This window comes from Zonotrichia leucophrys, chromosome 13 (assembly GCF_028769735.1).
Source record: "Zonotrichia leucophrys gambelii isolate GWCS_2022_RI chromosome 13, RI_Zleu_2.0, whole genome shotgun sequence".
In the NCBI taxonomy this organism is placed as follows: Eukaryota; Metazoa; Chordata; class Aves; order Passeriformes; family Passerellidae; genus Zonotrichia; species Zonotrichia leucophrys.
In genome coordinates this window covers 4,058,328-4,085,119 of record NC_088183.1, presented here as the reverse complement: position 1 = coordinate 4,085,119, position 26,792 = coordinate 4,058,328, and the positions used below count along the sequence as shown (strand labels likewise).

General features: G+C 39.8%; 1 protein-coding gene across 9 annotated transcripts in view; it reads right to left on the bottom strand.

The window, feature by feature from the left end:
* Nucleotides 1-26,792, bottom strand: part of EBF1 (EBF transcription factor 1) — a 266,089-nt gene that overhangs the window by 3,895 nt on the left and 235,402 nt on the right. For 5 of the 9 annotated variants that reach the window (XM_064724844.1, XM_064724845.1, XM_064724846.1 and 2 more), the window contains exons 11-16: nt 25,858-25,946; nt 8,411-8,476; nt 7,662-7,839; nt 6,084-6,263; nt 3,754-3,948; nt 3,333-3,401 (exon numbers count right to left, since the gene is read on the bottom strand). In XM_064724844.1, coding sequence (XP_064580914.1) covers nt 3,334-3,401; nt 3,754-3,948; nt 6,084-6,263; nt 7,662-7,839; nt 8,411-8,476; nt 25,858-25,946 — 776 coding nt within the window. In that variant the 3' untranslated portion in view covers nt 3,333. The remainder of the gene's footprint in view (nt 1-3,332; nt 3,402-3,753; nt 3,949-6,083; nt 6,264-7,661; nt 7,840-8,410; nt 8,477-25,857; nt 25,947-26,792) is intronic. The other 4 variants (XM_064724848.1, XM_064724849.1, XM_064724851.1 and 1 more) reach the window with 1 other exon arrangement.

The following is a 26,792-nucleotide window of genomic DNA, read 5'->3' as shown; positions in this document are numbered from 1 at the left end:
TTTCTTTATTATCTTCCTACCTCATTTTCTATGAAACCACCACCTCTCTTAGCAGACAGACATTTATGAAAATTCAACAGGGACAGTTTTGCACATAAGCTGACCTCCAGCTCGATCTCTCTCTATTATTTGGGGGCTCAGATCAAGCATCCCAAGTGTCCCAGTGACACTCAGTGAGCAGGCACATCATTACAGGGGGAAGTCATGGAAGTTTATGATGGGAACTGTAAAAACAATGTGTCTCTAAAATGCCAGTTGTACAGTTATTTGCCAAAAGGTAGAAAACAGATTCTCCTTCAGGTTGGCAGCACTTTCCAGGCACATGATTTAAATGCTGCCTGCCATTCCAGACATCTGGACATGTAATTTCTTAAGGAAGGACTCAACCCCGTGACTGGTGCTGATTCATTGTGCTTTAATTACAGCTGCAATTATTTGATAAGAACAGAGCCAAAGTAAAAGACTCACAGATTTGGGGTTGGAGGGGGAGAGGAGGGAAATGTTTTCTCCACAAACACCACCATATGTGCAAGAATTACAAGTCTAATCAGCAAGGGGAGAACAGCTCGAGTAAACTGCACTGATTAAATGAAATAAAATGAGGGGAGAAGGAGAGAATGCAAAACACATCCAACATGTTTGCAACAGGCCACCCTCAGAGGTGGCACAGAGCAACAGCATTTCAATTATTGGGATTTATCGTGTGGAATCACTGTACTGATTGTGTACCCACATGAGGGCTCTTCAAGGAGCTAAGAGTGAGGATAAAAGGGATGGAAAGGTGAGTTAAGTTGCTTTAAGTCCTACAGAAGACATTTAGGTGAGAAGCATAGAGGGCTCTTTAGGACAAGGTGTTGCTTTCCTTTAGAAAAAGTATCTTTTCTTCAGAAAATGTCAGGATACTATTCCAATACTCAATCTGAAAGATTCATCAGAAGCAAATCAATTTCACCAATAATTAGTCAAGAACTGTGTCTCTTGGGACAGGACAGCTGTCTACCCTGGGTAGGATCCCAAAAAAGGTGAGATAATTGCAATTCCTCTCTTCATGATTTAGACATTTCCCTGTGGTTACAGATCAGCCTTTTGCTGTTGGAAAGAAATGGCACAGAGGCAGATCTTAGCTCCTTTTTTCAAAGCATCATTGTTTTTGAAGAGCTCTGAAATTCTGAATTAAATTACAAGGCAAATGATATCTTTTCTGCCTAAAAGCTTTGATATTTCCATTCTTTCCAGGTCTTCATTTAGATCACTCCACTTTTATGCCATAAGTGCTACATCTAGTCATGCAAATTCTCCCAGCTGTAGCCTGTTATTGATCCTGAAAACAGAGATATCAGTGGGAAACAGTGAAGGTATGAGATCACACCACCTCCAAAAAGGGAGGGCAGAGAATAGAAAAGCTCCCACCAATGGCCTTTATTTCTTCTATCATACACTAATTTGTATTTGCTGCCAGCAAATTACAGAAATAATGTATTTGGGGTTTTACAAAATTGCATGGCAAAGAGAACAACAGATAAGCCTGGCTGCTGTTTTAGTGAGTTCTGCTGATATCTAAGCTACATAAGGAAAGCTTGATTGCTTTCTGATGTATCCAGAAGCCCAAGAGAGATAAGACAGCCTCCTTATACATGGTTGTTTATTTAAGCATTAAGGCACAACAGGCAGTGCCTCTCTGAGTGATTATTACAAGCCTCAGGTGGTGTCAGGAGGCACAGGACCAAAGGCTGTGTGTCTTTAACTCACCAAGAACTTCAGTGATGACCTAGAAATGAACCATCTCTTGGTGTCTCGTTCCCATTATGAAAACTGAATTGCTAAACAAAAATTAGGGGGAATGCTCAGATCTGTGTGGTTTCTGGGCATTGCGGATGTGGAGGTGACATAATGAGGAGGCAATCACACAGCTCCAGTTGTGCCCAGTGCTCTCGGCTCCTTCCATAATTGCTTTTCATAACTGAGTACATGGAATCTGAGAATTCTGTGTCTTGTGAAAGGAGACACAGAGCCTGAAAAAGCTTTCTCCTGTTACTTGTTTTTTTCTCTCCATCCACAACAATATGGGACAAGGTGAAGAGAGGAAAAAAAACATTAACATGTTCAAAAGCTTTTGTTTAGGGTTTTTATTTTTTTATTTTATTTCAGATGGAAAATATTATTAGGTGTTTCTTTTAAAACTTCAAGCATGTAAGCACTGCCAATTCTTTTAAATGTTCAAAACCAAATCTCCTAAATGCTGTAGTTTACCTGAAAAATTCATTTTGCCTTATTCCTGACACAGTTTGTATTTCAAACAAAGTCCTAACTGAAGGTACTGAAGATCTGCTTATTAGTTTTTAGTAAATTTACAGTTTCTGCACAGTTTTTCTCTGTGTGTGTGCACCCTGAAGGATTCCTCCTCCCAGTTCACCAGTGTAACATGAACTGAGGACAATGCTTTCCTTCAGGCACAATAGATCCAAGCTTTTATGAATGAATTCCTCCCACTCTGCTTGCATATAGATTTTTTTTTGGCCGCTAATGGTGCTATCAGCATTTTGTCTTCAAGCCCAGTGTTCCCCTTTCCAGAGGCTGAGTGACATGTGGAGTTAATGCAGCCATCCTGCTCTGCACACCTCCTTCTGAACCTGGCTTACAAAATGATGGATTTAATTCCCCACTTGATGCCCTTTGGATAATTTGCACAGGCTCATGAAAAGGAAACAAATCTCAGGTCTGGAGGAAGCACAATGCACACCACGGAATATCTCCCACCTCTGGCAGCTGGAGGCAGCTGGCTGCATCTGCTTAAGGAAGCCCCTGGACCTAAGCAAGCATGAAAATGCCTGTCTCAGCACAGGGATGTGCAGTGAGGGAGCCACACGGGGAGGTTTGGGCACAGTGTTGTAAAACAGACTCAGCCAAACAATGAGATGGGCAGTGCTGGGCTGGCAGCACCCTCAGTTTGACAAGATTTTGTCTGTCACTGCCTCGCCTGCACCAGCCTCTCAAATGGATTTAGATACTAATGCTGGAGAACTTGTAATGAGAGGGGAAGGGATGCAGAAAAGGAGCAGCCCCTTGATACCAACAGTTCAATAGGCTTTCCAAAAGGCCCTGTGCCTTTTCTGGAATTAATTGGCACAGGAGTACATTAATCAGTGGAAACTAATGTTTGTCCTGGTGTGAGTTAAAGTGGAAAACGCTGCTGTTAGTTTGTAATGCATCTCCCATTTATGAAAGGGAAGGTTTGTGCCAAGCTCTGTAACGCTCTATTTGCTCTCAGTAGGATTTCTGCACAAGTGTACTATGACAAAGGACAAAAAGGAAGGGAAGATTGAGTGACGTACTTCAGGAGAAGGCCAGCCCCTGGAGAGACCCTGCAGTGGAGTACTTGCTAGAGTCCACAAAAGACTGGTCTGATAAAGGACGACAACAGGGAATAAGAGAGGAAAGAAAGAAAAAGGACGGTATTAGTAAGCTGAAATATTACTTGTGTTTATCAAAACAGTAGGTCTGTGCTTTAGAGGACACAGCCTCTCAGTTCAGCAGCATTAGCTGGGTTAGAGCTTGGGTGGTTGCCAAACACCTGCAGGCCACAAGGCGGGCTGGGGTGGAGTCAGTTACTCTCTACAGGGGGAAGCTTTAGGACAGAACCCACCAGGGATCCCCCATTGCCTTCACTCCCCTGGGGCAGCTCGGAGGCTCCAGGAGCTCCCAGCTGGAGCAGCCACCTCCTGTCCGGCCTGGGCTCAGCCTGGTTCCACCTACCTTGCAGGCTATTGCCGTTGGTGCTGGTGCAGGTGGGAGGGGGCGAGGTCTGGGGTCTCACGACCGGCGCGAACGCGCTCTTCTGCTTCACCGCTGAGACCATGTTGGCTGGTGAGAAGGAGAAAATCCCAGAGGAGCTGCTACAGTTGGAGGGGAGGCTAGTGGAGGAGGCCATCGTCGGACTGGATGGCACAACTGCAGGCAAGAAAGACCCCCAAAACGGGATTCCTTAGTACTCAATAATAACAGGCTGCAGAAACAAGAGAATTCTCATTCCTGGATGCTCTCGATTTTTCTAGGGCTGAACTGAGTGTTCAAAATGCAAATGTGCTACGTGGGAAGTTCAGTCTTTAAACACAGATATCCTTAAACCATAATTTTACTACAAAGTACAACAAATATCTTTGGTTCATATATTTATCATCAAGCTTTTAAACAAATTTCTTTTCATGAAAATAAAGATAACTACTTTAATATTCAGAAGGCACTGCAGGTTTCCCCTCTATCCAACAACAACAACAAAAAAAGGACAAAAAAGTGTCATCCCATATTTCCATTCTTTGTCCTGTTTAGAAACCACTTAGATACACAAGTGGGCTGTGAATAATTACATATTATAGAGTAAAATTCTGATCATCTGGGCTTTGAATTATTATTTTATTTGCATTATGTAGATAAAAATCACCCTATTTAAGTTCTTATTTGAGAATCTGATATCATATTTGTTAACACTGAGGAAATCAATTAATGGAAATTAAATGTTCAAAGTTTCACAGTCTGACAGATACAATCTTAGTCTGAAGTCACTCTGTGTCTGGAAGTACTTGCTAAGGGAGAGCAATCAAAGCACCTAAATTGAATTGCTACTATACAGCAATTAGTTTATTGATTTAATTAAGAATGCCACCTTTTAATTTTCAGGTCATGATTGAAGCATTTTCTGATTCAATGGATTAGACATTAGCAGAATGACAGATCAACCAAGAAAACCTCCCAAAATATAAATAGAATAGAAACCAGGGCTAGGAAGTGAAGTGCTATTCTAAAGAGGACTCCGTTCATAAATATGAAATAATACACTGCCACAGTATTTTAAATGCATTACTGGCATCTGCTTCCAAAAGGAGATGTCTCATCAATCATGTTATATTATGAATTCAGAGTGTGCAGATTCTGTGACAGTAAATCCAACTTAATAAGTAAGGTACTTTGTAACATTACATGTTACATTATTATTAGAGTACAAAAATAATCACTGGTTAGCAATTCCCAGGTTATAAGTACTAGTTATGTGGGTAAATAATTTGTTCTAAATTTGCAGCAGAGAAGCAGCCTTGGAGTTAATTATTTTATTCAGAGTTCCTATCTCCTTTTTTATTCTGATGCAGATCAAAATAATTCATTGCTGCTGTTACACCATTAACTTCAGATTTGCTGTGTAAACCTTGGCACCTCCAGCAGTCAGTTTGTCCTGTCCATGCTGCAGTCCCAGCCTATAAATCTGTTTATTTGTCCAGACCTTCCATCCTGATTCTGCTGTCAGCTTCCTACAGATGTCAGTGGAATCCTTTATGCCTCATGAGCAATGTCAGAGGAATTGGGCAGGTTCTGCTCATTCAATTTCTCATGTGACGAGGGACTACTGCAGCTCTGCTGCAGAAGGGCTTCACTTTACCAATAGAAATGTATTTATATTTAAACAGCTTACTAAACCTTTCATATCAAAATGCAGAAAGTTAGTCCTGCACATAAATATTTCCATGACTGGGACTGTAGACCATAAGCTCTTCACACCATGGCATGTATGATTTGTATGACTCACATTTTTGTGGCATTCACTGTACTGACACTAAAACACAAAATCTAAGAGCCTTTGTCACATTTTACTGACTCAGTGAAGTCAAAATAATATTACTTAAAAAGCAAGTGGAATATAAACAATCAAGCTGAGGCACAGTAGTAATTAATAGTTTTTATAAAGGTTATAAACATATTATTTGCTCAGAAGTTGAGGACAGTGTTTCTTATTAGAGTATAAGGTATGTTATGAAACTATCATACTAAATAATGAGAGATTACTCTTTGTAAGCTCTTTTAAGTCTCCCAAATAAAAAAAATAATAATTAATAATAATAATATGAAAACAGAGTGAATAATTTCTGGCAACACTAAGGTCTTCAAAGTGCATCCAAGATCAGTGCCTTGGAGAGTAAAGACCAAGTTCTATTTCAAGTGCTCAAAATAGAAAATAAATATTGAGCATCAGAGAAAATCTACTGCCTCCTTCTAATGAAAATGCACAAAATACAGAAAATACATAAAATACTCACTGGCATAGGGAGAATTGGCAGCAGATCCATTCAGGAAGGTTGGAGAACCGCCTAAATTTGACATTCCAGCATTCCCATAGCCATTCATGCTTGTTGTGACAGAGTTGTAGTTTGTCTGCTGCGGGGTGGTGCTTGGCACGTAGCCATGAGGTGACACACTGCTGGAGTTGCGAGTGAAACCTTGTGTGGGGAGGGAACACAGGCAGAAATTGGAGTTAGCCCCACAACAGCTTCCCACAGAGCCAGGGGGAGCCCAGCCCAGCCCAGCCCAGCCAGGGAGAGGGGCAGGACTGACCCCCAGCACCACCGGGTACCCAAACCGGGAGCCCTCCCTGCCCAGGTCGCTGCTGGAGCCTGCAGAGCTCCCCAGGCAAGGCAGGGATGCCCTGGAGCAAAGATCAGCTCGGGGTGTCAGAGGAACACTCGCTCTGAAAGGGCTGCTTGTAGGAAATGGAGTAAACATGACCTACATTTTCACAGCGAGGAGCACAGACCCACTCAAGGTATGTTAAAAGCAAGTGATTGTTGTTAACTCTTTTCTGATGTCACTGTCATTTAACACACCTCAGATGCTCACTGCACACTTCAGGAAATGGAGTGTATTTCTCCAGCTTGTGGGATATCCTTTGTCTTTTTGCCTTGGTCTCATCATTATGTTGGTGGGAAATGAGCATCATATTTGACAGCAAGTTAAAATTTGAATCTCTACCTTATTCTGGAAATGACATTTTAGGAAACTCATATCCAAATGTTCATAAGGAAAGATTTGTTTCTAGAAGTTACAGAAATACAAAATATGTATCTCCATTCCTAGAAGAAAAATCACCAATTTTTCTTCCTAACACAAAGCATAAAATACTTCAATCTAAAAATAATTTTCTATTTTTTTATTGTAATGCAAAAAAATTTGTTTCTGCTCTTCTAGAAACAGACTTTCCCATTCAAATGTATTTTTAAATTGGATAATATATAGAGCTGAGCAAAGGAGAGGACAAAATGCAAAGGGCTTCTACAAAAATGTTCTTCACCTATTTTTTATTTTTAACTTTTATTTTAAACTAATACTGATTTTATACAAAGTGAAAAACACTTCATTTTAAAAACTGGAAAAGCTGTGAAAATGTCGTTTTAAATATGTGCATTCTTTGCTAGTTGTAAAATTTATGGAAGTCTCAAACTGAAAAAAACACAGTTCCAATACTCTAACTCTTGAAAAAAAAAGCCAAATTAAATAAAAAACATTCAAGGGACAACTTCATGTTATAAAGAAGTGCTACAAAAGGCCCAGACTGAGAGATCCATGCTCAGGGGAATATGTAAGGAAGTACTTAATGTTAAGTACATGCTGAAGCTGATTAAAATTAGTGGGATTTAAACACAAATACAAGTGTTACTCGGGGCAGAATGAGAAGCTATTTAGAGACACGCAGCAGTGCTTTTCCTGAGTTAGGGCAGCCCCATCCTGCGCCATTCCAAGGGTCTGGGACGGGCTGCCCAGCCCTCCCTCTGCCACTGCCCGTCCCCCTGCCTTCTCTCAGAGCAGATCCATGGAGAGAGGAAGATGAGGCTGGTGCTGACCCTGGTTGGTGGCCTGGGAGGCCTCGGAGACGTTGACGGCGAGCTGGCCGCTGAAGGAGTTGACGCCCATCATCCCCGCGTGGACGGAGGTGTTGGCGAGGGCGGGGAGCTGGTTGTGGTTGCGGGGGACGCTGTAGAGCGCTTCGGCGATGTCTGCAGCTCTCTTCAGGATTATCTCCTGCAGGGCAAGGAAAAAAACATGCACGAGTTACCAAAGAGACTCTGACAAACCTCTTCTTACAGACTTAAATGAAACAGTTCCCTTTCCAATGGCTAGAAGATGCTTTTCTGTCTAAACCAGCTGGCTGACAGAGAGCTCATGCTTACAGGATCTCCCTGTTAAATCCTGACATCTGTGCTAAGAGAGTTGGAAGTCCCAGTCCCAGTGGTCACACTTTGTATAAAAAGACCAACTGGCAGGATGGGGCTGCAGCCTGGACTTGCTCCACCCCGGAGCTCTCTTTAAGGGGAGAGGGAGAAGTCACTGGTGGCAAGACCTAATGTACAACATTGCTCATGTTATATAGGATCTGGCGAAGGTGGGCAGATGCCTCCATGGTGTTTTTACAAACACAAATTCACACCCTTTAAAAAAGAAAACAAGGAAACTAAATCCCACCCCAGGTATGGCATCACCCTGTACATTTATTCTTGTCTCCCATTGTAGCATCATATCCCTTTAGCCCTGATCTATCTATACATATAAGAAATAACCATGATATAGAATTGCTGAAGTAGAATGCATTTACCTGGTTATTATGTGGCATACCATAGAGTGCTTCTACTAAATCAGCAGCCCTCTTAAGTATTACTTCCTGTCAATATAAAAACAGAAGCATTCTGCTGAGTTCAATAAACTCCTTGTGGGGAAAACAAATATTCTCTTCTATTACCATGTTTTGTAGTGGTTTTTTTTTCCTTTTTTCTCTCCCACCTTAATTGTAACAACTCTCAGCAACCCCTGAATGGTGTTAAATCACTGGTTCATCCTATTCACACACACGCTTAATCAAGTCAAAAGGTGAGAATCATTGGTGCTGCAAAATAAAATACATCACTCAATTGTCTCTACCATCTGCACTATAAACCACTCATGGGTTTATTGCAGAATACAATCCCGAGGTCATTTACTAGATTACTGCAATCAATGTCATTCAGAGAATGTTATGAATCCCTTCAATGTGTTTATTTTATTCTTAATTGCATGCTGCAGGAATTGTGACCTTACCCAGCAGGCCACATTCAGAAGATACCCAATCAGTCCTGTGCTACTGTAATGAAACCCTTTGGCTTGTCCACTTTGTGTCCTGGTAAGAGGGGTCAGGGCAGGATCCACATGCATGGAAAGATGCCCAAGAGGAAAATACATGCAGTGAGAGAACAGCCCACGACCATGCAGTGTTTCCTGGAAATTTTCCTTGCATGGATAGCAGACTTTAAAACAGTCCGAGATTCAGTTCTCCATTTTGGGCAATTTTTTCCCCTCCATTTTCTTATTCGTTCCTTTTAATTTAATATTTCTTAGGGTATTTTCTACTGGTATTCAAAAAACAATAGCATTTCCTGTGTTCTTATATTTTACAGCATCCTGATGATAATACTGATAGAAAATATAAAAATGCATTGCAGAATTAACCCAGAAGAATTTTTTCCTTTTATTATTTCATGGCATCTTTCAGAGCAGATTCTCAAATGCCCGATCAAAACCGCTCAGGAACATCCTTTGAGTAAAACAATGTATTTTTGTAGTTCCCAGCCCCTAAGTACTGCTCTAATATTCTAAGATGACGCTATTCACCATGGCATATTTCTGCAAGGAGCTTACAAAAATAGTACCAGTTCTAAGCATTTTACAGTTTTCTACAAAGTTAAACTTTTAAACTTAAAATATTTTACACAATAGCCATATTTTATACCAAAAAGAAACAGTAATGCTCAATTTTCATATACTGTAGACTCTGATCAGAAAATAGAGATATAATTGCGTTCATTTTGCTGTCACCATAACCTCTTCAAAAATCCTTGAACAACTCTTCAAATGACAAGCTTTTAGATGCATATTAGCATTTTTTTCAATTTTAAATTCTCTATAATATAACATAAAATAGTTGTCATACTGCAGTAACTACTTATGACATATATAATGTCCTAAATTCAAAAATGAGATGGAGGATTTTTGTTCTCCCAGTAAACATTTAGGCTTGCCTTCTGCTGCACACACCCCTGTCTCAGAACACACATTTAAATTATTTTCCACATATGAAGTGAGATGTAATACATAATTGATGGATTTTTAAATCACTACTCTTGAAACAAATTCCGAGGAGTTAAGTTGCTACAGCCTTTTTCTGTTGGTAGGTTTTGTTTGTTTCATTTCTTTGCTTGATTTTTAAGATTGGGGTTGGTTTTGTGTTGCAATTGCTGGTTTGGGGTGGTTTTTTTCTTGTTTTTTGACCAGAGCAGTGAGCAGTATAATCATGGACAGACAGACAGAAACAGCATCCAGGTACAAACAATCCTCATTCCTCACAACACTGAGGGCCCTGTCTGCCTCATACTGAAGATACAAACTAGAGAAGAACAGAGACATTACTGAAAAAATGTTCTCTTTTTCGTTCCATGATTTTAGATAGAAAATTACTGCACAGGTGTTTGAATTTGCAAAGTAGGATTTATTTCACTTCAGTTGAAATTGTTTGCAGTATATATTTCACTGATGGAAAATTAGAATGTGATACAGAGGCCGCAAACTGCTTTGGTATATTGTTAGCCTAAGCTGTCATTATGCCAAATTACTAAAAAAAAGAAAGTTTAAATAGTCATTTCTGCTCTACCTGACTAATCATAGTTATTTATATAATGCTGAGCTAAAAACCTTAGAGTGCATCTAAAAAGAGATTGAAAACCATGTTAAAAAATGAGGTAATTACATAGAATCTTACAGCTGCTCTCCCTCATATCAAATATATTTCAGTTCTTAAACACTGGAAGTTCTTTGATGCCATATCATATTGCATGTAAATAAAACTAATTGTCATGATGGTTTATTGAAACATTCTTGACAAGTAGCATTCAATTTTCTTAGCTAGTCAATGATTCTATTTTTTTCCAACATTCTCAGGGTCTGTAAATTTGAGTTTCATACTTTCTTTACCAATATTTTCACACAAGAAAAGCATTTCTTGTTTATGACATTTTCAAATCATACAAAGTAGATGTCACAGAAAAACCCTCCTGTGTCAAACAGTGGTATCTTCTATTCCAGAGCTGATGGTAGTTTTTATAGACAAAAACCAGCTTTAAAAACACACAACAAAAATGCTGCTAAAAACAGGCTCAAGATATTAACTTCTTGTTTTCGGAATGCATCTTAAACCTTTTGCAGCTCTGCCTAAATTACAACAGAAGCTGCTCCTCATACAAAGGAGCCCCCGAAGTCCTCTATGAGTTAGAGCAGCAGACCTTGCAAGGTGCTTGGATTGCGGTGACCAGAAAATTGTTCTCACCTCCGTGTCATTACGCTCACAGTGAAGCAGCCCCCGAGCATGTTTGTGTTGGGGATCTAATATATTGCCTTTCAATCAGAGCTGAGAGCCACTGAACACATAGACAGAACATGACGAGCAGGTCAGGAAAGCAATAAAGATTTTACAGAGCTGTCCAAGGTGCTAAATTTACTCAATAATGGGTTTGGCACCATAGTGTTAACCTCTCATTTACTACCAGTTTGAGGGACTAAATTGAAGTAGCTGACTTCATTTACCTTGAAATGTATATTTTATGACATTATGTAAGTAGATTGAAAGGGCACTGCAGTTTTAACAATTTAAAGGCTAGAGCATGTTTAAGATGAAGTTTGAATATTTATCGTATATTGCACTTAAACTATATTGTATATTAAAATGCATTGATTAAATTTGTAAAAGGTATTATAAAAAAGGACAGCTAGTATAAGAGATCTATGTCTTTTAAAATCCAATTGATACTGCATATTACCACTGAGATGGTAACAGATAAACAGATAGAGGGGCGGACAGAGCAGCAGACAGACAGAGCAAAAAGTGAGTGAAACTCACATTCTGTGAAAAGAAATCTCTGCATAAGCTCAAGGTCTGTTATTCCAGATATTCTTTTGTTCACAGAAATTTTTCTTTGCCTTCATCTCCGAAGCCTAGATTTTCATAGCAGTAAGTGGGCATCATGTAAGGTCCTTCCAATTGAATATGCAAGTGGAAATATTTCCTGAGAGAGACAGAGTTTGACTACAGCTAATATCTAATTTATGGGGGCATTTGTCAAGGAAGATCCACTTTTCTATTACTGCTAAAAGTCTGACAGTTTTTGGTTTAGAATTAAGGACTTAGCAGCATTTAGCTAAACCTATGTGAGTGTCTTATTTTTTTGCATTTTGTTTCAAATGAGAATAATTTTATTTCTCTAAAAAGCACAAATGAGCAAATATTGAGAAAAGGAAACATTACTTTAGCAATTACATATGATACCTCAGAACTCTGCGCACCAAAAATCCATAGTCCATTTTTATTCCAAACTGAAGCTGATTTTCTACTGAGAGCATTTTAGTTTTTATTTTTTGAAACACACTCACAAGTAAATATTTTGATCAATTCTTCCTCCTGAAGATACTAAGGGGTGTCTACATATCCAAAAGAGGGGCTGAGCAGTAAATTCTACTGCAGCTTTGCATATCCCCAAACTACTGTAGAAAAAAATACTATAAAGTAACTGGAGTTACTGTGCTTTTGAAGCACAAAGACTAAAATTCAAACTGAATCCACTTCTGACTGAATGTACCTCAAACACTCCAGCACCTCTGCATGTTTTGCTGGAGTCCTGCATTCCCTTCAGAAGGATTTCATTAAGAATATGAAACTTGCATTTGAAGTTTTATCAAGATGAAAGCACTTTGTGTCAAGACTTATCATGACAAACACATTTTTTGTTAGTTTTAAAGGAGACTAGGTATTTCTTCTTGTAACATCTGCTTACTTTTTATTCAGAAACTTTTGAAAAAAAAATCCACTCTGTATCCCAAAAGGGCTGTGAGTCTGGTGAAATAAAGGGTATCTAGAGTTACATTGAGTTGTTCAGCTTAAGTAACTAAATTAGATAATGTTCAAGGTACTCGTTAAACCGAAATGAATTTTGTCAAGAAGAAGCTGACCACAATATATAACACTCACCAGCCACATATTGTATTATTGAGACCACCACAGGATTTATGAACTCATGGAGGGCGTGGGGGGGAAGCTGTTCCAGCATCCTCAGAGGCATTTATCTTATGTGTTGTCTGGATATCATATCACCTTCTAATGCTCTTTAGCATTGTAATACAAGAGAGAGCTCATTCATCTTCTGAGAGGGTACTTAGGGATGATGATGTCATTCATACTTCCTTGACTCTTATGTCTGACCTCCTGCCTCTGCCTTCTGACTTCCTACTCTCATGGCTACTTGCAAGAAAAACCTCCTCTGCAGACTCAAAATGCTCAGCATCAGACTCAGTTCACTTCTTCACCTTGGAAAGGTCACATTCTGAAATTTCCAGTCAAAATCACAGTCATCTGTGCTCAAACTATCCCTATCAACTATTTTCAGTTGGTGAAACAATAAATGTGATAGTTAAGGACACAAGTCAGAAGTAAGTTTTAAACTTACATTTATATGCATTATATTTTAAAAGATAAAATTGCAAACACCTCTTTCAAATGTAAAGGCAAAACCAAGAGAGACATTTACAAGAATGCCAAAGATCTAAAATCCCAGACATTGAGCTTGGTACACAAGAGCTTCAGGCTGTCCAGAACCTCCCATCTCTCCCCATCAACAGTGAGCACTGCATTATTGTATCATTTTCAGCAATTATAGCTTTATAAAGACTCATAAAAGCCATTCAAAATGTAAAGTTCCTCCATTTACTGTAAGACCAAGGGAACTGTGCCAGCCTAATGGGAAGTATAAAATAACAGGGCCATTTCTCTAGAAAGATATTTGTACTCACACCAAGCTGAAAACTTTTCCAACAAACAAACAACTGAATGGTTTCCATGTATTATGACTGAACCACACCAAAGAAGTGAACACCATATAAATACCACAAAGACAAGAAGGCAAAATGGGAAAGAAAGAAGACATATCTAACTTGAGGGGGAAAAAAAAAGCTTCAGCTTACCACTGCCTACAGGATGGAATGCACTGAATTCCTGCCACTGAATTTCAATGGCAGCTTCCCAGAAAACATGTCTGCAGTGGGAGCTAGAACCTTGGTCTTTCCAAGCCACTGTAGTCTCATCAGCCTCCACCCAAACTGAAAAATCACAGCCTAAATGTACAGCACTAAAAACAGTCATGCATAACTTTACCACCTGCTCCACAATGAGCCAAGCTTATAAATAAAATATAGGAAGCCTCTATGAGGCAGCAGAAAGAACAAATGCTGAAGTGCAAATGGGAGCAGGCATTTAGTCATAAACATTGAGAATCGATGATTAAAACTCCTCCTAACCACAAAGGTGATAAATGCATACGGGGGAAACACACCCTGCCCAAAGAGTCTTCTTTGCAAATACTGCTGACAAAAGAAGGAAGAAAATTATGATGATCTGTCTGAAAGTCTGTCCTTGCAAGTCTCCCATCTTACACCTATTAAGCTCCTGGAAATATGGTGTAGTTAAATACTAAAAAAAAATCAGTCTCCTTTTTTATTCCCCACCACTCATGCTAGTGGTCCCATTTCCATAAATGATGGGCATAAAACAACAACAGAATTAGTAGCTAACACAGATGTGTTCTTCATCTAGATACAGGGTGGCATGGAATAAACCACCATTAATATTGTTGGTGTGGAATAACTTTGAATAAACTGCCACTTGAGAGCCTGGATGCTCCAACCATATTATCATCAACTGAAGCATTTGGCAAGTCATTTGGAAGGTTCTGTTGCTAAAAGTTCTGGACTTGTCTGCTAATGTTGGGTCTCTAAATAAAGGGAGAAGAGTGGGTATAGGAGAGCAGATATGCAGAATTAAAATCACTCTGCTGGGACTTAAATAATCTCCTTTAGGGACAACAGTTTGTCATGACCCACATCAAAGACATCTGATAGCTGGAGAACACGGAGAAGGTTTTGAATGATTTGAAGGGTCTGGACTTAGGTAAACTTTTAAAGAATTTGGAAAAATTAACAGGCACACTGAATTCTGTCATTCAAAGATACTGCACAGGCTTCTTTTAGAAGCTTTATTCTATAGATCATATTATTGTGTCCATTAGAAAAATTCCCTGGAATACTGAGGATTAAAAAGATTACCTGTGACTTGTGATTTTGTGTATGGCACAATGTGGATAACAAATTTTGTATTTGTAAGAGTGAAAAACATTCCTTGGCAAACGGACAGGCTGATATCTATTTTTATTATTTGTATACACAAAGACTTTCCAAACACAGGTCAAGTCCTAACACCTTTTAATTGATTGCACATTAGGTCAAACTAGACTGTATTGGGTGGCTTAATTCAATTGGCCACATTTAAATCTATAGAGAAATATGCTTGGTAATGCATGGCCAAAATCCTGCTGAGGTAAATCAGAGGAGATGTGTAGCAATTGAAGTGTTAATTGTAGATATGTGTTTTGTCCATTTTATTTTCAGTTTGTCTTATGCATTTACCTATATAAATATCTAAATATGCCAAATTAGCTCTTTTCTACTAAAAAAACCCCAAGTGTTCGATCACATTAAATTAAAGACCCACCTATGCTTTCTGTTAAGGAAGGAGAAAAAAACCCCACCAAACAAACCAAACCAAACCAAACCAAACCAAACCAAACCAAACCAAAGAAAAAACCCAGCCTATCATTAAGATCTGTGAAACTGTCACTTTCCTGGATTGGATGTTTCAGGTGGGAAGTGTGAGCAGTTAGAAATTGAGAGTTCAGGTTACTTTTAATAGCAGGAGGAAACTGAAAAATAAGACCCATTGAAATTCTGACCTACAATAATATTCCACTCTGCTCTGAGAGTGGATGCATAAAAATGTTGAAATAGAGACTGGAATAATGTTGGTGGGTTTTAGTATTACAGTTAAAACACTGCTCAGTCATAACCCCTACAAATGACTGCTTTCACTTCCATTTTATCATCGGCATAATTAAAAGAAGTCTCTTGAAAGGGGCATTCTCATTACAGCCAAGGACCACTTCAGACCCCATTGAAATGAAAAGACAGACCATAGATTAGGTGCAGATACAAGTGGTAATTTCTAGGGAAGCATAAAATACCAAATGTGTAACAACCATATTTTATGTGCTCAAAAGACTCACAGTATTTTATTGTACAAAGAGACTTTGGCTCAGAAGGACAACTTCAACAAAGTGGCTCCTATCAGATATTCTAAAAAACTTCAACTTCCTTATCAGAAACAAAAGTTATTTTGTTTCTTGTATTATTATTTTTAATTTACAGTCCTATAATTCAGCTGAAATTATCCAAAGCAAGTATAAATGTTGAATAACTATGAATTTAAGAGATTTATGCAACATTTCACAGAGGTAACACTCTATTTCTGTGTACAGCTCCAGAAAGTAAAAGCAGGCACAGCATTTTACATGATCTAGGGCTCCTTTTTCAGTGTTGAGGGAAAAGTATTACCATTGTCACTACACCAATATATTTTATAGAATTGCTTCAAAATACTGGCTTTTCAGAATACATCAATATTTCAGTAGCTTTTTTGATCAACAAAACCTCAGCACTCATGCTTGTTTGTAGCTGGATAATGAAAGAAAATCCAGATTATCAAATTATAAGTATTATTTATTTCCTGTTTATTAATAAAACTTTTAAACACATTTCATTTGTCTGAAGCTCACATTTGGAAAAATTGGGCACCTCTATTCTGTCAAATGTTTGGACTTCAAGATGCTATGAGCAGATAAAATTATGAATCCATCATTATTAGTGGAGACACTTAGGTCATCCTAAAGAACAAAATCAACAAATGTCACAATTTCTGTATCTTGAACTGCCCAAAATATAGCAACAAAAATGTGTTAAATATATGTGGCTCTGCTTTAGAAATGCTTCTGGTCTTGTTTTCATTCTCTTCGCAGCAAATATATCATTTGTTATGTGTAGTCACAAATGTATTCCAAAATATTCTTTAAAATAAATCCAAACTGCATTTCCATGTCTGTACAAGTAGGTTGAGATTGTGCTATTGTACTTAGAGGACATTCCAGTCCAGTTGAGTTATATCTCCATAAGTTACATGATTGACTTTTACAGCAGAAAGAAAAGGTTGTACTCAAACAACTGTTATTGCCTCAATGGAAAAAAAAAAATCAATGAATGTAAAATGAACAAGAGATTTTGTCCAAGTTGCAGTTAATACTACTGAAGAGCTATGGATATTAAAAGGTCAACAAATAAATTAGTCCAAGTGTTATGAAATGAATGATTTGGCTTATAATTGTATTGAGTGCAAATTGTTCACTGCCTATTAGACCAGGTAATTTTTAACCATGGTGCCTCAATTACTGTTCCATGAGCAATAATACAGTTGTAAGAGCCACCGGTTCGATCGGGTGACCTGGGAGACACTCCAGGACAGCTGCCTCTGCTATGATGGATCACCCAGCCTGATCTCCAAATGGTGCCAAACCTTCCCTTCCTGGGAGGGGATCTCATAAAAGAAACATTACTGCTTGATTCATTTTACCAAAATGCTTGAGTTTTCCAGCGTCAGCAGCTGGGCAGAGATTGTGAGGCTCTGTATTTCTCAGAAGAATTACGACAAGAGGCTCCTATTGCTTCCAGCACTCTCTGCTAAATGGCATCGTGATGGTTTGGAGATGCTTTTTCTGCCACTCAATTGGGCTGTGTTGTGAGAAATACACAGCAATCATATTTTACATCACCACGTAAACCACCACATAACACCTAAAAGTAGGCCAGAAATGGAGACTCTAGGTGAGATTATAGACATTACTTCACACTCCTGCAATGCCCTGCGTTCAGAGATCTCAAAGCACCATTTTAATGGGAGCAAATTAAACTTCACAACACACTTTCTAGGAAAACACACTCTCTTCTCCCCCATCTTCATCAGAGACAGCCTTGAAGTGTAGCTGTTGGGCTGAAATTACAGTGGGCTATGGTTAGAACCAAAGCAAGTTTTGGAGGGTGACATAATATCTTTTATTAAAGGCTGATACAGGTCAGAAAAGGTACAGTCAGCACATAGGAAGCAAGGATGGGCACACAAAAACCTGTTTTATTCCACTTATATCCATCAGTCTAAGATATAATCACTCCCTACAAATCTTGATAGCCTTAGAAAGGGAAAAGGAATCAATCTGATATTGTTGTTATGCTATGAAGCAACACCCATGGCAGCAGCTGTATTTCCCCATTGCTCCTTGGGGCACGGTGCTCCCTGTGAGACAGGGCTCAGAATAAGGCAATAAAGAGCTCACCAGGCTCCCCAGAGGACTGAGCCTTAAAGGATTGTAACTACACAGATCTGCTCTCTGCCCATAGATAAAATAAACTGAAGAGGTAAATGCAAATCCTGAATTATCAAATAATCTGCACAGGAGAAACCACAATAATAAAAACCTAATTAGAATAGATTGTACCCCATACAACCAAATCCTGTTTATATTGTCACTCTACTATATTTTTGATAAATCACTACATTCAAACAGTCTTTTGGGAGGGTGGTTTTCCATTTCATCTCTCCATTGAGCAAAAAAAGTGCCACATGACTGGAGTCTGGATTTCCATTTCACCAGCATTCAGTTGAACTGAATATTATTTGGCACAATACAGTGTACAACTGAGCCACTAAATGGCTGATTTACTAAATTATTATTAGATGAGCTCGTGCTGTTCCAAGTGAAAGTGCAGTCACTGTCTCTCTTCATGGTGTGTTCAAATTGTTCTGTGTTTAAATATTCAGCATGAGGCTAATGTGAACTGATGAACTGAGACTACAAACGTTCACTTTCAATGCAGACAGGGAGACAGAGATGCAACATATCATGTGGCCTGGGGAGGTGAAGATGATTTATGTTTAAGGATGCTGCTGCCTATTTCCATTAATATAAGATATTCTTAATTAGCTTTGTGTTTGATCCAGGAGTTTGGAAATGTAGCTAGAAGCAAGAAAACAGCTCCAAAACTGAACATAGCTGTGTGGCTATGGAGGCATCAGAGTCCTGGTGAAGAGGTGGCATCAGACTCCTGGTGAAAGAGGTACTTGAGCCTAAATCTCTCAATAAAGCTCATGAGCTGCCACCACTGTTTCATTCTTTGCTCTCTTTAATATTTGAGCTGTAACTTAAAAGTATCACCTGCAATTCCTACCTGAGCATCAGAAATCCTCGGTGTGTAAAGGACTGACCATGTTGTGTAATTCTATGACTTTCTGAGGTGAGGGGATATGGGGGGAAAGGAAAAATAGATATTTTTAAGAAAGGTTAAAGAAAAAAAAAACCAATTTCTTTACTGCCACCTGCTGGAGTTGACAATAACCCTTTGTCCCACTGAGAGAACAAGCTCCTCACTTGGAGGACAGTTACAGGGAGCATTTAAAATACTGTGATCCCAGACACTTACAGTAGATTAGAATTTTTTATTGGTGCTGTGTTGCCATAACAACATAAAGACAGCAGATGACTTAAGCTAAGCTTGCAAAGCAAAAGGCTGCTCATCTGGCAGTTAAAATGAATACAGTTCACTTCACAAGTTCCCCATATGGACCCTTAGTGTATGGTAATGAGGATACCATATGGTGGGAGAAAATGCACAGAGAACAATTGTGCTCCACTGGATGAGTGAAGTGAGCGGGAAGTTATGAGGAAACACAGGAGAGAGATTTGTGTGTGTGCTCTCTAACTCAAGGGTTTCTTTCAGAGGGGGGTTCTCTCTCTTCTTAATCTTCTTCTTAATATATACATGCATAGAAATGACAGAGAAACATATTGCACATTTTGCAACATCATTCATCATAAACTGTCAGCTGTGTTTGTAAATCAGCTTGGTAAGATCTTAGAAATTTGTAATTCTTAAAAGGTAAAAGTGCTAAGTTTTTAGACAAAGTGCAGGAAAATTTAAGCACTTCTGACAAGTAGAAACATTAGTGGTAATCATTTTAAAAATGCTTGCATCTTCCTGCCTGCATGTTTAGCTGTAAATAATGCCGCAATGAATAAAAGCTTTAAAAAAGGGGAGGGGAGGATGAAATGGAAAAAATATTTTTTATTTTATTTCCAAAAGGATAAAAAGTAATAGAAGATCAGAACCATATGCATGGAGAATTCTGCTGTAAATGTACATATGCTATACAGTACGCTGTACTAACCAGATCCCAAACCTGGTAAGACAGCTTGCTAAAGGCTGCAAAGTCAATTTTGTACTACACATGCTTCATAAAAGATGAATATAAATGCATTAGTTAGACACGGTGAGCTAAATTAGAAGGTCAGGCAGGGCTGGAAGGGCTGAAATATCACACAACCAATGACTGTAATTACTCTTTTTTTAAGTCTATTAAGTGGTGTTGTTCTATCAAGGCTCAGGGGTATAGGACATGAAGTACAAGATAAAGTAATGTGTATTTATTACTCCCACGGGATCAATTTACTAGATATTTTCAGCTCCATGGAGCAAAATACACAAATGCAGCCTTTGTTACTTTCTTCAAACTGTGGCTTTTTCCTCCAAAACCTGCTCCTCAAAGGGACTGTGTTTACCTGTTTGGTGTCTTCCTGTCATGCTCAGTTAATTGTTATATTTAAAACCAACAAGGAATTGTTATATTTAAAACCAACCATACAGGAACAGAGAAATGTGGGGATCCCTCCTACAGGATGCTCAAACAAGTGGTTGGAGTCGCTCAGATGGAATGTGCAGACTAGAAAATCCAATCCCAGGCATGATTTTTACCCCAAGGCAAAGCAGAGAGCGGGAGTGGAGAACGGCGCAGAGCTCCTTGTCATCATGTTAGCCCTGATCTATTAAAAGTTTTGTCATAGATTCTAAATTACACCATCTGCTCTAATCATTTGCTGAGTAAATGCTGACCCAGTTATAAAGAAAGCTCAGTGAAATGTGTGTGCACACTGCTGACCTTCAGAAAGGAAAGGGCTCCTTGCCAGCCCTGTGTGCTGGCTCTGCCCTTCAGCGAGCGCTGCCTCTGTCCCTCTGCTCTCTCCTTTCAGGCTCTGCCTATTCCCAGACACCCCTGTGACATCCACCACCCCATAAGGGTGACGTTTGCACAGCTACCTCACCATCTCAGAAGTTTGATGCTCTCTTGTTGAATATTTTCTATAGGATAAACAAAATACCAGACCCCCTAAACAAGCTCCTCAACCAGGAGCTCAAATTGCTAGGGAACTTTGAAAACCCAGCTGTTAAGGGTTCAATACCAACCTTAACTCTGGTCTCATATTCCTGTAAATTTTACAGTAGAATGAAGAGCCCTCCAAGCACATCTCATGACCTCCTAGAGCCCTACAAGCACATCCTATGACCTCCTTGCTGTACAGCTGAACTCCAATAGCTCCTCTTTACATTCCTCCCCTTCCTGCCCACACTTAGTATAAAAGTTTTCTAATGACTCTCTTGTTACACTGGGTGGGAGAAAAAAAAAGTGTTTTCTTAGCTGTAAATTACTAACTTAGGTTAAAATAGAGTGTATGTTGAGTTAGTAGATGGCAGTCCTTTCTGGAATTTCCATTGGGTCTGTCTGAAGCAGCAAACCTGAGCTGCATTGTCTTCATTGCTATTTTAACCTCTGCTAGCAAGCCTGGGCCAACCACCCACGTTTAGAGACAACCTTTATTTGCAATATAAACAATACCCATGTCACGATGGATAAAGGGCAGATCTGTGGGATTTCATATGGAAAAAGACAACTGCTTTTGCCAGCCTCTGATTCCTAAAAACCACATGTCTTTTATTAGTGTCCTAAACGAGGAGCTGGGCTGTGTCTTGGGGGGGTTTAATGACTGACCAGAGAAAAGGAGCTGAAGGGAAGGAGGATTCTGGTTACCTGTGCTCTCAGCTCAGCAGGGAGTCCCCTGTGCACTAGAGAGAGAAGCTCCACTTTCATCTACATGAAGAGAAACCAGAAGTAAAGGTCCCTTTCAGGAGGGATAAGGGGTCTCCTAGAGAGCACTGAAGGAACAGACTGGGAGGGAGAGGACGTCAGATCACAGAGGGGGTTGGTGCAATGACTCGCTGCTCAAACACAGAGTGAACAATCTTCTGCTTAATCTAAATACAAGTGATGAGTTGTAGGAGTGGTGAAAATGGCAAATAAAATCTAGGAAATTGCATATAAAGAGGAATCGTTGTTATTAAATCATTTAGGATGGATGTGTTTCAAATCTAGCTCACAGCTGAAGCTGTTTTACAGCTCTAGCTGTGGAGTTTTAACAAAATTGCAGAATTGCAACGTGTCTGCCAGGGATTTATTTTAAGGATTGCAGGGTAGTTACATGAATGAACCTTAATAGACTCAACATGTTGTTGTGATCTGAACTCTTCAGTGATCTCCACTGCAGTTTATGTGCACAGGAACCAACAACACGAGTGCATTTGTGTGCACGTGTGCAATCACTCCAGATGGAAATGGGGCACACACACGTGCAGGGCTGCTCCCAGCTCCACACAGGCTCCCTGCAGACTGCTCCTGCAGGACAATGACAGCATTTCCCAACCTTAGCATCACAGTGTTCCTTTTCTCTTATCCCCAGAGGTCTCTTGTTTCCTCTGATCTGCCCCCTGTCTGTATTAGAAAGGAAAGACTACACTGCCCAGCACACTCCTGGTACTTGATCTCCCTCCAAGCTTTGGGTGCTAATCCCACCACCTCTTGTCTCTCCTCCTGGTGCCTGTGGGTGTGGGGGTGCCTGTACAGACATGCACATCTCCTTCCACTGGCTGCCTTCCCCAACCTGCTCTGGACAACAAGGGACCTGGATTCTGGCTCAAACTGCTCCATAGCTCAGCTGCTAACACCAGCTCCCTCTCTCTTTTCTCCAGAAACTATATATTGCATTTCTACGTTAAGCACATCAGCTGTCAATCTAGCAGCCCAAAGACCCTCATTTCCAGGTGCTCCCATTCTCCTCACTGTGGGAGGGCATTCTCTACTGGAATTTGCCTGTTGAAGCACCAGGAAGGAGAAATTATTTTTTAAAATCTGTCCTTTTTTTTCTTTGCCTATTTCAAGCAGATAGATGGAAAATTTCAAAAAATTCATCCTGAGTATAAATATTGAGCATTTTTGAAAATAGTGGTTCTAAACTTGTGGAGATCAAACTTCTCTAACAGTCTCAATAGTTTTAGAAATGCTGTTAACTCCTCAACTCTGGAGGGCAGAGCATGTGCTAACACTCACTTGATGGTCTGAACAATTCTCCTTGACTGCAGGGATAAGTCACAGAGCAGAGTGCTCTTGATGGTTCATGGGAAGGGCAGCATGCCCTTATGAACACAAAAATTATAACCACTTCTACCTCTGGGAAGATCTCTAATTCATCAGTAATGTTTCAATGGAATAATGGCCACAAACCCTAGCAGCAATTAGAGAAATATTATTTGCTTTGTTTATTTAATGCAAAGGCACAAGATTTTTATGTTTGTGAACAGAAAGCGATGATGTGCTGCCAGGACAAGGGGGGAAATGGAAGGAAGGATTTTGAGAGCTCTGAGCACTGCTCTCCTCTCTTCTGTTTCTCTGGAACATTTGCCCTTTCTGCCCGTGGTTCCACTGTGGGAGCCATATGGCTTCCAACACTCCTCTAAGTAGCCACTGAGAATTGTCTGCAGTGGAACCCTGCCAAAGCCCTTCCTGGTTTAATGACATGGGGAAGAGCACTGTGCAGTGCTCACCAGCACAGGGGCTCACACGTCCTTGATGCTGATCCTGGAGCCAGCAAGTGATGCTGGGAATTGAACCATCAGTGCCTCAAACACAGGAGTCGACATGTGCCAACCCCTGCTGCATTCAGCCTCTGTGCGTGGCATATTAATGAGACTTGAACTTGAGGTCCAACCTTCAAGCTTGCACAGAAGGAATTACCCAAAGACAAAAAAAAAGTCCTCTCTACATCCTGTTTCTCTCTAAGCTTGCACAGTGTTACCAGTTTCTTTGCTGAGTTTGTCCAACCCTAAAGGAGTGACCTTGTTTTTTAGGCCATCACATCTTAGCTCTCCAGACATAACCACAATTTCCCTTGATTTAAAGATTAAAAAAATCAGTTTAAAAGATGTTCCAAAGAAACACATGTAGCCAAGAGGGTAGAGGAGGGGACAGATGACTGAGTGCTAACCCTCACTCATACCTTATCCATAAATACCTGCTAAATTTCAGAATCAGGATATGGAGCTAGGAGAAGCTTTCTTCTGCCTGCAGGAATGTGTGGTACCAGTCTCAGACCAAACGGGAGAGAGGGTGCTCATCCTGGAGGCTGCATTCCCACATTTCCATACCAGCACAAAGGGGCATTGCTGGGGATCCTCTCAGTGCCTCAGGAGCCAAAAAGGAGCCCAATTCCTGTTCCATCACAACCCTTAGACACATAACTCAATTTGGAATTGTCCAGGTTTATTTTACTTTAATTTCCTGATTTAAATAAAATCTATGGCTATCTAGTAGCCAGCTGGAATGCTGGGTTTAGGGAAGTTTTGCAGTAGTTCCTTTGGACCTTGCAAATGCCTGGTGCATAGTGCAAGCTGGCATCTTATTTTCTGAGAAACCGTTTTTCTCCAGAAGTACATTTGGCAGCAGAGGCAGGATAGAGGTGAAAAAAAAAAAAAAAGCCCCTACAGAAGGATGCTCTCTTTCTTTGGAAAGGGTTGCACCTCTGGAGTGAAACTTGACAAGCCATGAAAGCTGTGTCCTGCTGCAAGTCTGTCCAAATGTTAGGGAAAGGGACAGCTTGCAGAGGGTGAACAGAGCCAATGGTAAATGTAACTCCCCAGGACAGCATGTTTCTCTGGTGGGAAGAGGGAAGGACAACACATCAATGACCCCAAAACCACAGCCTGCAGCCTTCCCAGGCAAAGATAAAAGACAGAACAAGCCTGTAAAAAAATGTCACATACTGACTTCTATTTCTTTCAAGGAATTAAAAAAATTAAGTTCCAGTGTTCAGGAAATCTCCTCACCTTTCAAACATTTTAGAAACGCAACTAATCAAAACCTACAACAATCCCTGATGAAAGCCTGTGGACAGCTCAGGGAGCTACAGAAGAAAGGTCACAAGTATTGCCCAGTCACAAAGACTATACTGGATGTACATTAACTGAACAATTCATTTGTCTGTGTGTCAGGTCTGCAAATTCACATTTTCTTTTCCACAGGGAGTGTTCTGACTCCCCAGCTCACTCAGTAACAGCAGATAAAACATGTGGTGGCAGCTGGCCACAGTGACTCCAGATCATCACCATTGCTCAGAGCTCCTGTGGACACCAGCAACACTTAAATGCCCATCTCTTACTCCAGTATACCACAAAAGTCACTGCAAATTCTTGCAAGCTACAAAACCAGATCTGAGTGCAATCCCAGTGTTTTCCCAGTACAAGAAACCTATCTGAACAATGCTGTCTTTCCCCCAGGTTTTACTTGACAGAAATCAACAAAAAACCTCACTAATTTTCATGAGAATGAACATCACTTCAGTACACAATGCTCTAATTAAATCAGCAATTCTGAAATAAAACAGTATATAATCATTATTACCCTAAACCAATACATGATGCAGCAGCAATGCAGTCACATCCAATTAACTTGATTTTATCAATGGTGAAGTTCTCAAAATTATGCTGCCAAAGTGCTACTGATGTCAAAACCAAAAAGCATCATTATTCCATAAAAACACTTCCCAGGTCCCAAAATTTAACCAAAAAATATGTGCATTGTTACATATTTTAGAACATAGAGAAAGATTTGTGTTTAAGGCAAGAGCTGTTTGAGAAGATAACAGAATTCTCCTAAGGCTCCAGTTGCTGATTGGGCTTTCTTGGTCATGCCTCTATTTCAGCTCATCTGGGTTGGGTACCAAACCAGGACCATCATATTCACAGATATGCACTTTCAGACAAAAACGTGCAATAACCCATCTTTACCACATTTAACAGAACAATAAACTTTGTGCTGACCTTTGGCAAGCGTTCGGGGTCACCGGGGTGCCGGGGGATAACCTTCTGTAACCTTTGGAAACCGTAGTCAATGGTGGGTTCGTTCAGAGCTGAAACAACAACAAACAAAGGTGAGGTGACAAAGGCACAGCAGGGGCTCAGGTGACAATGGCAAATGTACCATGGGACCATGGCAAAACCCCCTTGGAACTCAGCACTGACTCAGGTCTTGGTCCAAACACTGCTTGAGGTTGGTCCTTTGAATTCCATCCAAACCTTCACACTTCAGCTCCTCCAGCAGAGCTGCTGGAAGATTTGGGGATGTTGCATGCATCTTCCAAACAGGAAGCAATTAATGTCTCTGAAAGGCACTATGAAATCAATGTGATAAATACTTTACACCCATGTTTCATGTTGAGTTTTTCATATTACGAGGAAGGTGATTGGAAGGCAAAAGTAGTTCCTACTCCAGTGCCTTTTTTGTTCCAAATTTCATTATATATTTAATATGCTCCATGTGCAATGGTCACAAATAATTTTGTTGTGAAATGCAGGCAATTGTCTTGGCAGAGGTTTTATTTTTTACTCATTGACACTGACTTCAGCAGCTTAGGCTCTGATCAGCACTAAACTGATCCAGGAGACCTAATAATTAAAAAAAAAAAATACATCAATGTTTTTAGTTCATCTTTCCCTAGTCCTTGTCCAATAAAATGGAGGTGAGAAATGGTGAAAGTGGAACACTTTAATCTTCATGAAAATGCTGGTCTGTCTGCATTAATGGAAGCTCTGATTGTGTCAAGCCTTTAAGCACATGCTTATCTGTAAGCACATACTTAAACCCATTTGCTTTCAGCAAAGCAAATTTGAGCATATTATGTTTTTTATATGATTGCCTATAATTACAGGGGACTGCACTGAATGACCTTCTAGCTATATTTCCAGTCATATGATCA